The sequence below is a fragment of the Pteropus alecto genome, unplaced genomic scaffold (assembly GCF_000325575.1).
Source record: "Pteropus alecto unplaced genomic scaffold, ASM32557v1 scaffold239, whole genome shotgun sequence".
NCBI lineage: Eukaryota > Metazoa > Chordata > Mammalia > Chiroptera > Pteropodidae > Pteropus > Pteropus alecto.
In genome coordinates, this window is record NW_006494613.1 from 8,852,516 (window position 1) to 8,865,536 (window position 13,021).

General features: G+C 31.3%; 1 protein-coding gene across 1 annotated transcript in view; it reads right to left on the reverse strand.

The window, feature by feature from the left end:
* The window catches only part of GBE1 (1,4-alpha-glucan branching enzyme 1), a gene marked incomplete at its 5' end in the record, with an annotated part of 239,060 nt that overhangs the window by 109,315 nt on the left and 116,724 nt on the right, over nt 1-13,021 (reverse strand). Inside the window, 4 exon segments of the mRNA XM_006926236.3 lie at nt 4,304-4,513; nt 7,669-7,759; nt 9,982-10,117; nt 10,924-11,049. Coding sequence (XP_006926298.2) covers nt 4,304-4,513; nt 7,669-7,759; nt 9,982-10,117; nt 10,924-11,049 — 563 coding nt within the window.

A 13,021-nucleotide genomic window follows, 5' to 3' on the forward strand; every position in this document is an offset into this window, starting at 1 on the left:
ATATTAAGAAACTAAAAAAGAAACACCATATAATAAGAATATTAAGATCCAAATATTCACTCTAAGCAGGGAAAGCCCCCATGAATTTCCTTCTACATTCTAACTATGGAAAAGACTTAGCATGATTAAGAAACCCCAAATATTAGTGTCTGTATTAGGGGTATTTTATTCAATGTGGTTATGACATTAAAAAAGCAAAGTGGATTTGCTTTTGTTTCTTAAAAGAACTCTAATAACTCAAGATAAGAGTATAGTATCTTCCTGTCTAATGGCTGTCACATTACAAACTCAAGTTGTTGATATATGATTATACTACTTTTGTATCCAAATGTAAAGTTCAGGCGAAAAATGAGCATTAGCTCTACTATGTCCTTTGAGATTCAACATCTTACCTTTGACAGAAATGTTCAACAAAAAAAAGGACTCATTTGAAGCTATAGTATTGATTAAGGCAAAATAATTGTTTAAGCTCAACAAATCTGTTGTCTTGTGTTTTTATCAAGTGTATTTACATAGTGCCAGATGCATATGCTAAATAGAATTTAGATCTGAGACCTCTCAATTATATCCATTATTTCTTACTCTAGAAACTTCTGAAACTTATGGGTGACAGATTTGTCAGAAAGTTCCCTTTACCAGCTAAAGAAAGGACAACCCAATCTCAGTTATGAGCTGTCATTAGCAATTTAGCGGAGTTAGAAGGCAGCTCAGCCAAGTAGACAGAAAATTAAAACATGGGCAGCTCCTGATTGGAAATTTATTCATAGCAGGTAATGATACAGCACAGTCAGGATCTCTGGTATTACTGAGAGTGAAAGATTTAATTCTGATAACTTTGATGATGGCACTTGAATCAGAGATTATAAATGGTGACAGTTTGTGACATATAGATAGGATGAAATGAGCATCAGTAACATATTTCTACAGAAGCAGTTTCTATATAAAATCAATTTTTTCAAACAGGAAATACAATAATTTCAAAAATTATTACAAGTTTTCAAAGTAGAGGCTTAGGCCTTAGGTAAACCATGTACCATTTTCATACATATTTTTCAATGGAGTATAATATTAATCAACATATCAAAGGTAAGGAGGAAAATAACTTATATTTAAAAATATGAAATATAAATTGTAGTTTCTGAATTCATCTGCTTAAGGAACAAACCCAAAACAATAGGCAGACTAGCTATTCTATGGGGAGGGTCATAGTGAAGGCTTGGGTATTCTTGTGTAGATGCATGTAGGGATATGCATTAAAGGGACTTACATACAATATATGTTATTTATAAAGGATATTTATAAAGGATAATTTTTATGTTGGATTTTGTGTGCCTTTTTATATTTTCTAATTATTAATAATGGCATTCTTATTTTTAAAATGAAAAATGTATTCTTTTAAAATTGCCTATATCAGACATAACTCTCTATCACAGAAATATAGGTGAGAAAAATAGTATTTCCACATAGATGGGTATTCCAATATATCTCTTTAGAATTTGTGAAGTGGCATATTCAGTGTGTGTGGTCAAAATTTGTTAGATGGCGGAATTTTAAAACATAGCCCTGAAATTCTTTAATGTTCCTTCTACTGAAAGGAAGAATCCATGTCCCTTGTCTCTTGAATCTGTAACTGATCAATAATTTATAACAAAAATAATGCTTTATCAGTTTCCAGATCCAGACCATAAGAAAAGGCAGCTTCTGTGTTCTGTCCTTTGGGACTCAACTTTTGTGAGATAATGGGTAACCTGTGGAGTGGGCCACGAAGAGAGGAACTGAGGCCCTTTTAACCCACAGCCATGTTGAGCTCCTAGCTGAGAGCTAGGATCAACTATCAGTCATATGAGTGAACCACCTTGGAGTGGATGCTCCACCCCTAAATGACACAGCCTGGAAAAAAGAGCTGTCCAGGCTGAGCTATGGCCAAATTGTAGATATGGAAACAAAATAAACAATTGCTGTTGTCTGAAGTCAATAAATTTGGGGCTGGTTTGTTAAGCAATAGATACTCAAAAGAGCAGAGTAAGGATTGAATAATGAATGCTGATTATGAAACTGCTTTAGCATTACACCACAGTGATGTTATATTTCAAATGCTATAATAGAAGAAAGAAAATGTAAGAGAAAAAAGCAGAATAAATATAATCAGGCTAATAAAATATTTTCAATAAAGTTTTTAATAAATTATACATAGTATTGAGAAAAAATTCAAAAGCACTAAAAATTTTAGTATTTTATGTATTAAAAAATCTAAGTATGTAAAATCTATTTGTTTAAATTTGGTGATATACACTGGCTTTGTAGGATTTTATCTACAGTGTTTAATGATGTCATAATCAATAGTATAAACCCACATAAGGAATACTAATTCTTTAAAAATTGGAAAATTTAGATATAAAATAGAGCATCTAGACTAGAAATACATTTTACATGGAACTATATTTACAGAGGACTAAGCCTATATGACATAACAAAGCCAAAAAAATAGTCATAATAAAAATAATAATAATAAGCTAAAACCATAATATATATTTGCCAAAAATAAGCACCTGAGAATTCATATTTCCTCTTCATTAACAAAAGAAACCACTGATTAAATGAAAATGTTAAACATGTCTTAATTTCTGTAGAAATATTTTTAAAACAATTATATAAAATTCCTTTTCTTCAGAAAATTGATAACTTTACATACTTTGAGAGCTCATGGTATAGAAAAATACACTAAAATGAGTATTTTAATAAAATCAAGAATAATTTTATAACATAAAAATCTACCTACTTAATGTGTTTTTTTAAGACACAGTTCTACAGAAGAATCATTTTACGACATACAAATTTAACCATTTATTGTGTTTCTTTCACAAGGCACAGTTCTACATGATAGAGTTAACTCTTATTCATCCAAATATAAACCAGAAAGTTTGGTTAATTTTACTTTCTGTTCACAAACAATTTTCATAAGATTTACTCAATAATGTAATTAGTGGGGTTATATCACAGAATTAGAACAGGTTCAGTCTTGTTATAAATCCATAGTATAAAAAGCAAAATTCAAAAAAGTGATAAAAATACAAAATACTTTTACAGAGTATTAGCCCCCAAACTCTGTCTCCTTAAAACTAAAAACCTGAGAACCAGAATGATCAATTGATTTGTACCAGAGTGAAGCTAGGCCTGGAACCCAGCCACCTGCTTTTGCCTCTTGTGTCTTTTCTTGTACATTATTCTGCTTCATTTGATATGTGTGATTCCTGTATGGCTATGAAATATACAATCATGTATGATATCAAGAAAAGAGTGAAACAAAACAATTTCTTCCACATAAAAGTCATCTAATTTGTACTGAAAAATTAGAATTCTTCATCTTATCAAAGTATTTGCTGAAGCATTGTTCTAGACTGCTCATTTTCTAGGTATGTGTATGTTTATGTAATATGTAACATCCAAAATGATTCATTATATTCTTTCTAAAATACTTATTATAAAAATTAGTTATACATTACTTGAGGCTATGCTACTTTTAATATGCCTGATAACATATTATCATTATATTTTAACACATGATCAATAATAAATACAAGTTGAACGTTACCTGGGGTTTTTAAAAACGTTTGTCATATCATATTTAGATTTAATCACATAAAACGCCCTCCTATTTAGATGGTAAAAGGCAGATATGTATTTCATCTTAATGAATTATTTCAACACTATGCTTTCGCTTATTATCTTTTGGCTATAAAAACAGTACTTACCATGTATAAGTAGAGATGCTGTTCTGAATAAATAAAATATTTAGCTAATCTATCTAAAACATTTGGCACCATACCTGACATGTTATATTACGCACTAATAAATATTAGTTGTTATTATAATTATAATCATTTAACCACAATCAAAATGTAATATTATTAAGATAGCAAAACATAAGGTATGATTTTTAAAAATAGCCTGCTTAAAACAATGTGTATTTCTCTGTTAAAAGGAGATTTGCTATGGTTAAGTCAACCTGATAAAGTGGTCCTTTAGATATTAAAATTTATGCTTCACATTAATCCTTTAAAATGACAATATAACCGATATTTTTTAAATGGCAAAAGATCTGTTAAACAAATTAATGCAACTTACCATGAATACATGTGCTATACAAAACAAGGTAAATTCTATAAGTATCTTAAACATTCTTCATAAAATTATAAAATGTCAAATTAAGAAATTAAGTATCAGTGAGAAGATACACAATGAATTTTGTAAAATTTCTTGAAATTAATTTTAAAGAAAATATTTCCATATTATATGTACCTACCTGGAATATGCAAATAATCGACTATCCCAAAGATCATGATTCCCTCTAGGTCCAGAATGAAAATAACAGGCATCTGTCCCATCAAACATATTCAATCCATCTTCTGAATTTTTTGAAGCATGGCTATGTACCACATCTAAGAAGACTATGATACCCATTGAGTGAGCTGTGTCAACCAGTTCTTTTAGCTCTTCAGGGGTTCCGTAACGGCTAAAAGTAAAGAACGCAGTAAAATTAAGATATATCATATTTAACGTAAACAGTTAATCATTCACTATGTATCAATTGTGTTACCAGCACAATACTAAACACTTTAAATATGAAAATGCAATATAATACTTAGATACAATTCAAAGTTGCTTAATATTTGCTATTAAGCAAATTTAAAAGTATTCAGTAGAAATTTAAATCAGGCTATTAAACGTATATTTATATACCAACAAAAATTCATATTTTGCCTAGGTACATAGTAAAACTCTGCTTCTCTATACTCAGAGCTTCTGATTTCCATCTCCAGGTTTAACTAGTATTGGGAACATGATCATTCCTGTTCACATACCTGGCCATTGAAAATATGTATGGTTCAGGTAAGGGGGACTCAGAGTTTTTCTCCAAATGTCGTTGGTGCCTTGATTGAGGCCATCCCTCCTGTACTTACTTATTCTTAAACTGAAATGTGCTCAGGCACCACTGGGCCAAGAGGAAATGTCATTTATGTCACCACCCAAGCAGAAAAATGAGGTAGCTCACATGTATGTGTGCTTGTGTCAAAAGCAGTTTTCTAGTCTACATAAAAAACAAAAATCGCTCCCAAGAGGAAGTCCTTTCTTAATCTATGTAAAATCTTGATATTACAGTCTTCCATTGCATCATCTTTGTCCTTTAAATAAATAATCATCCTTATGATTGTTCACTGCCTCTCTTCCTCACTAGACTATATGATCCTCGAGGGCAGGGGCTGTGGCTATCTTGTTTCCTATCCATGGTATAGTATAGTGTTTATAGAGCAGGTTTCCTAATAACCAACTCCATTGGGCAATAAGAGCTATCTTTTAAAAATGCAACTAAGATTATGTCATCTTCTACCTAAAATCATATTTGCACTCTCATTATCTTAGAATGAAGACTAGTATCCTTCTCATGACCTATTACACTGCTTAATATGTCTCCTTTCTATAACTTCAGACTTATTTTATGACACTCTACCCCTTCTTCTTCTTATCCTAGCTACTTAGCCTTTTTTCTACTCATTGAACAGCATGTTCAATAACTGAAAAGTCCTAAAGTTCCATTCATTCGTTCATTCGTTTGTTTAACAAACACTTGTTAAGCTGTTTACCATGTCATGAAATTTTCTATGCTCTGGAGATTCAGCAGTGAAAAGAATAAATATCACTGCCCTATGGAATTTACACTTTAGTTGGGATACAATGAAAAAATAAGCAAGATATATAGAATGTCAGATAGCAATAACTTCTCTAAAGAAAAATGAAGCAAAGCCACTGGTAGGAAGGACAGGTTTGGTATTTTAAATGGGGTCACCAGTGAAAGTTTCATAAGGCAATATTTGAGCAAAGAACTCAAAGAAATAGAGAGCAAGGCATGTCAACAACTAAGGTGAACAACACTCAGAGAAAATGGGCCGTAGGGACAGAAATGAGCTAGGAGCATTTGAAGAATAGCCAATAGGCTACTTAAAATGGTTACTCTGGCCACTGTGCAGAAAGTGGTCCATGAGTATGGAGGTGGAGAATGTAAAAAAAAACAAGAGAAAACAGAGTGACCATTTAAAGAGCTTTTGAAATAATAGAAGTAAGAGATAACAGCAACTTGGACCAGGGTGGTAGGAGTTGAAGCACCCAGATTTTAATACTTTTTGAAGTTATAGGTGGCTAAGTTTTGTGATAGGTTGTGTGTAGGGACAGATGGGAAAAGAGAGTTAAGTATAATGCAAAAGGTTTTTGGCTTGAAAAACTAGAAGATGGAGATGTCATCTATTGAACAAGGGAAGACAGCAGGAGGGAGGACGGAAGGTAAGGTCAGGGATTTAATTTGGGACATGTTTAGTACTAGATAGGCATTAGATATCCCAATGTCAAATAGATACTGTTTGAAGTTCACAACAGAGGTCAGGACTGGAGAGTTAAATTTGGGAGTGGGCATATAAAGTGTATTAAAGCCATAGAATAGATAAGACTTGATGAGAACCCAAGGTGCTTCATATTGACAAAGAAGAGAATGGAACCAAGGGCTGAATACTGGAAAATCAAATTTTCATTAGTCAGAAGGAGCAAAGGAAATAAGGGAGAAACAACAAGAGAGGTGAAGAAAACAATAGGAAAGTATACTATTCTGAAAGCCAAGAAAAAAAAAAGTTCCAGGTAGGTGGGAATAACCAATTGTGCCAAACACTGTTGACAATACAAATAAGAACTGATCTTTGGATTTGACAAGTGGAGGCCATCAGTATCCTTGACAAGAGTAATTACAGTAAAAGTGAAGAGGCTACTTGTAATGAGTTCAAGAAAGAAGAGAAATGAAGGAACTAGAGACAGTAAGTAAAGATAATTTAATCAAATAGAACTATAAAGAGAGGTAAATAAATCAGTGGGGTTTTTTAAATTATGTCTAGAATTCTACCTATTCTCACTTCATTCTTCCCCACAGTTAACTTTTAATCATATTTTAGATCTCAGCTCCAACGTCAGTTCATATCTAATCTAATCTGAGCAGACCTGTGATTCTATGCTATTATAATACCGTCATATTCTTCTTAGCTTTCATTATAGCTAGAAATCATAATATGTACAATTATTGGATTAATGTCTATATGCAGCACAGTGTAAGCTCCATGAAGCAGAAACAATGTTGGATTTGCTCAACTTGTGGTCATTCAGGTTAGCACCTATTCAACTGAATAGGACCCCTTGGTGTCTTTCTGCCCAGAGAGGCACATTCCTTGGATTTCAGCCTGGGGAGGACCGTCCTTCTGTGGACAGTCTATGTCCTAGCAATAAACACTTCAGTCACCTTCCTACACGAGTCAATCTCTTTCCATAAAAAGCAATAATGGCTTCCATAAGATGTGATTTTCTGACTAAATCTTGGGCCTCCAAGTACATGACAATTTAAGCAGATAATTGTGTATTCTTCATTAGAAATCATTTCGCGAAAAACAATGTTAAATCAAGGCCAATCTCTAAGGCTATATGAGAAAAGTCTATGATCTTAGTAAAAAATGCTCAGCTTCTGTTAGCTCTGCTAACACTAAAATAGGTTACAAAACATCATATAAAATGTAAAAATTAATTTTTTTTCAATTTTTTGCTCAAATAAGAATGGCTATAATGAGTTTTCCATTTTACCTTGAAGCTGCAAAGAAGCTTGTGACTTGGTAACCAAAACTGGCATAGTAAGCATGCTCCATAATTGCCATCAACTGAATGCAGTTGTATCCTATATAAGCAAAGGTCAAATAGAGATTAAAAGCAACATTAAAAAAAGAAGCAATAAAAATATACAAACACAGAATTCTTGTTCTAAAGACATTAAATTTTGCATATAATCATTTACATGTAAATGACTTGATCGATTTGAAAAGTTCTACTATTTTACTATCTTTTGCTTGTCTGACCTTCTAACATAAAATTGGACAGTTAGTTCTTGAGAGTTACACTCTAACTAGCTATTTCAAATGTTTTCATTTTAACAAGTAATAAATTATATGCAAATATACTCTTAATTTGAATTTAGAATATTAAGGATGGCAATCTACATATGCTAAACTTCAGTTGCACTTGTAATATTCATACCAAAGATTATGAATTCTAAATAAAAGTAACCGATAGCATGCCTTATACTTTTAATTTTACCCTTTTCTTTATAGTTGTTATTTCTTTATAGTTGTTATATCTTATGTAGCATAAGATATAGCAAGCAGCAAATCTATTTTTCCCCAAGGTAGCTTTTACAGAATCAGCATTAAACCTTCTACTGTCCACTCTTTCTTGAACCTATAAAATTGCTTATATGCCCACGTGTGCATACACACGTATACACACAACCTTCCTTTCTCTATCTGAAGACATTTTGCTTTAACACTAAATTAAATGACTCAAAAAGGTAGGCACTGCCTTTCTAAAACTCCATATAAAAGCATTTACTAATGTGTTTTTAATGTAAGCAAATAATCAGAGAAGAAACTTTCATTCTTTAAAAAAAGAAAATTAAAAATAGAGTTTTTCTTTTTCCAAGTACAATTTGGTAAAATTTTCAAATATGATTTGATTGCTTTGAAAGTTATATTTCTGTAACATACATAGCAAATATTCTTATTCTGTTCTCAAAGTCCATTTTATGTCAATATAGCTTCTCACACACACATTTCAGTATATAATTAATATTGGAACAACTACAAATTCACATTCAGAATTAGTGATTCTTACATTTAAAAAATAACAAACTCCAGGGTTCATAATCTGCTGAAAAGTTATAATTGTTGGCCTTTCTAATGTAAAAACAAAATCTAATTAACTATCTGGCTTGACATAAATATGTATATAAACTACTGCCCAGATAACATAAATCACATATATTTCATAACAAAATATAGTTTGTAGTTGACTTCTTGATTATATAATATCATCCTTATGTTCAAGCACCAATTTATAGTTTTTATTAATCCTATGGCATTCTATTCTATGTTCAGAATACTGGCCTATGCAATTCAAACACAAAGATGAATGAGAACCCTTCCATTAGAACCAGGTCAAAAACCATTTGTTACATTATAAAATGACAGAACATCTCAAATACAACAGTTTTAATATAATACCAATTAAATATAATTAATGTTAAATTCTCCATACATTTATTTAATAATGGTTTCTAGAGTCATTATAAATAATTAAGATCCATATATAACTGAAAACTTTAATCATGAGTTACAAAACTTTCTCATACCCCAAATTTGGACTACCTAGCAAAAGCTGAATGACTACATGTACTGTATCTCCCTGCCTAGTCATTGGGGCAGGTCTTAATATGCTGCGAAATGATTTAAAAAAAAAAAAAAAGCATTACTTATAAAAAGAAAAATAATAGATTTAAAGCATACTGAATCAATAATTCAGCAGTACACTATTTACTCTCCTGGTTGTTCCCATGAAGACAGGATCTATGTCATTACAGTTCTATATACAAAAGTGTCACACACAGAAGATGCACCATAAATATTTGTCAAAATGTGTCATCCACATAAGAGCTATATATACAATGACTCTGATATAATAGGAGTTCCAGTTACCTTACAAACATAAGTTTTTTCCCCCAACAGACTAAAATGAATAGGCTTTAATCAATGACCACTTAAATTGATAAAAGTTCTCTCTTGTATAAAAGTAATTATGCTTACATATTTATCTACAACTTTGCAAGCCATCAGTTCACATTACTTAAAATTGAAATTGGAATAATATCTTGAATTCTTTTGCTCGTCCCATTTTTTTTTTTCTATGCTATCACTATTACAGGGCAAATTGAGGAGCCTAAAATAAAATGCATTTCTATTACATATTTAATCTCTTAACACAAAAAAGAGACACTTGTAATTAGCTTTTCTAATAAGAGAACAGATTCATTAAAATTTTATCTGAAAAAATATCACAGTTATTACTTACCAAGGTCTTTGATTCTCGGTAGTACATTACATGTAAAATGTTTATAGGAAGCTACTTTTCCTTCATAGGAAGAGATTCCCACATGAGATTCATAAATTCTCAGACTTCTTGGCTTTTTTGGTCTGGAATGTTTAAACTACAGAATATAAAATTAAATATCGAATTAGAACAGAACTGCAGGTATGACACTAGCTGATGAAGCATGTTAAATGAAATGGTGAATCAACTGAGTCAAATACTCTGGAATTTTTTACATATAAAAGGCATTGGCTACATCCATTAAATTTTCTTTAAAAAAAAAAACCATTTTTTGAATCATCTTAATGAACCCATTTTAAAAGAGAAATCATGTAATGGCTTATGCCTTATCACTGAGTAAAGATACATTTTGAGAAAATATAACAGCTGTAAAATGCATACATAATTACTAAATCCCAAACACTCATCAACAAGCTCCAAAAACTTAAAGGACAGAAAAGTGAGTTCGAAGATACCTATAACTCTTGTCAATAGGAGCCTTAAAGATTACTCTAATTAATACATTCATGAAATGTCTTCACTATTCCTTGTTCCTAAGGACTTTGTCCCTGCTTCAAACTCATGATAGTGAGAAACATTTCATCACTTAAGTCTTTGATGAATCAGAAATTGTGGTTAATTTTTGTTTTTTAAATCAGTACTCCTTGTAGGTCACTATGTAGAGATTGAGTTTTCTTCTCCCTACCCCAACCTCAGAAACACAAGATTAAAAAAAAACTCACTTTTATATTTTACAGATGATGAATTCTGATATATGTATAGCAAACGGGTACAGCATTTTGTAAAAGATTAAACCAGCAATAAAGAGAAAAGTTGAACATTACTAAAAAAGTTATAAAAGTTAAAATTAATTTTCCTAGAAATATTGGAACAAGCATTTATTTAAAGATTTGTTGTTCTCACTTTATATGGGTGTTCTGGATCCCAGTGTATCCAATCATAATTCACATTATCACCTTCAGGAGCCACATACTTCGCCCATGGTGAAATACGATACAAGATCTCTCCATTTTTACTCCTAATAACTACCTAAAAAGAGAATAAGATGTTATTGCTTTAAAATACTTCAAAACTAAGGTAATACATAATAGTTTATGAGCACTGCTACATATCAGAAAAAGAAGAATGATCTTAAAAAGCTAAACTACCATCCAGATGTGTGACCTTAAAGATGTTTAAATTCCGTGGCTCTTGCTTTCTTCATTTGCTACAGTATAGGGTCCTTATAGTCTCTTCCAATTTGAATATTTTATGATTCTCTGGCAATTTCTATCATTGCAAATCAACCAATAGAGAGGTTAATTAAAGTTCACATACAATAGGTAACAAAAAAAACATGAATATTATTTGGGGACTACTGTCAATAAATCAGTCATCAGGAGGAAATAATCCTACTCTATTTAAAAAAGTGACAAGTGAGTTATATCTCCATCTGTTTCTTTTCATTTTCATAGCAATTAATGATAACATCTTCAAGAAGCTAAAGGAAAAAAATAAATTTTGATTAATATTTTTACTATGCACACACACATACACACACACACACACACTAACAACCTTGCAAACATTTTCTACCTCTTCTCAACTTCTTCAATACCCTATTCCAAGTATGCTTTACCATATAAAATCAAACATTTTCCCTTTTTGCCATCTGCTCCTGTATTTGTCAATAGCATCATTGTTTTTTATCAATAATAAAAAACAACAATAAAATGCAAATAAAAGTTTTGCTGAATCCACCATTTTAAACTTGGCGAACAGAAGAGTTTGTTTATCGGTATGATTAAATAAAAAAGTGAGCTACAGGAATGAAACATCCAAGTGATTAAAACTATAGCTTTTTTTAAAGGTTTTTTTTTTTTTTTTTTGTAATTAAACCTTCTAAAAGTGGGTAGAGAATGACGAAAAATGTTCATATTAGGAGCCATACCATATTCTCAACATTGAGAGAGAACATATTCTTCAGTCTCCTTTAGCACAGAAAAGCTTAAGTATGCATAATTCTTGGTAATTAAATATTATAATGTTTTATAGTTTAGAAAACTTTCTTAGTCATATCTCATTTGATTCCAGAGAATCTTTATGACACAAATATCAAGTGAGATTAAGTGAGTTGCCCAAAAGCCCAAAGTCACCAAGAGGCTGAGTCGAAAGCTGAACACAGAGCTTCTGATACTCACTTCCGTATTCTTTTTTTTTTCTTTTGAGAACAGAAATATATTTTATTTAAACCATAAAGTGGTACTGAATTGATTTAGAAGTATGAATATTGCAATAATGAAGAAATGTAGGTACAAGACCAAGAAAAATTGACTAAGCGAGGCCAATGCAATAAAAAGAAAAGGGGTATAGAATCTACTTAACTATATTAATACAATTGGGTAAAGCATTACAAAATATTCCTTTTATGATTTAAAGCAATATTTGTATATTTTGAAATGATTTGGTACCTTATTCATTACTGTATGTTATCTTTTTAAAATTTCATTTATTTATTTAACATTTTATTTATTCTTCCCCTCCCCCCACCCTCTTCTCTCTCCCTTCTGGTAACCACTAGTCCATTGTCCATGTCCATGAGTCTCTCTGTTTGTTTGTTTTGTTCATTTGTTGCTTTTAGGTTTATATCTCACATATAAAAGATATAATGTGATTTTAAACCTTTTCTGTCTGGCTTATTTCACTTAGTATGATTATTTCAAGGTCCATCCATGTTGTTGCAAATGGCAGTATTTCATCTTCTTATGGCTGAGTAGTACTCCATTATATATATGTACCACATCTTCTTTATCCATTCATCTATTGAAAGACACTTTAGTGTTTTCCATATTTTGGGCATTGTGAATAATGCTCCAATGAACATCAGGGTGCATATATCTTTACAGATAAATGTGGTTTTGATTTGTACTTCTCTAATATCTAGTGAAGTCGAGCATCTTTTCATGTCTGTTGGCCATTTGGATGTCTTCTTCAGAGAAATATCTGTTCAGGTCCTATGCTC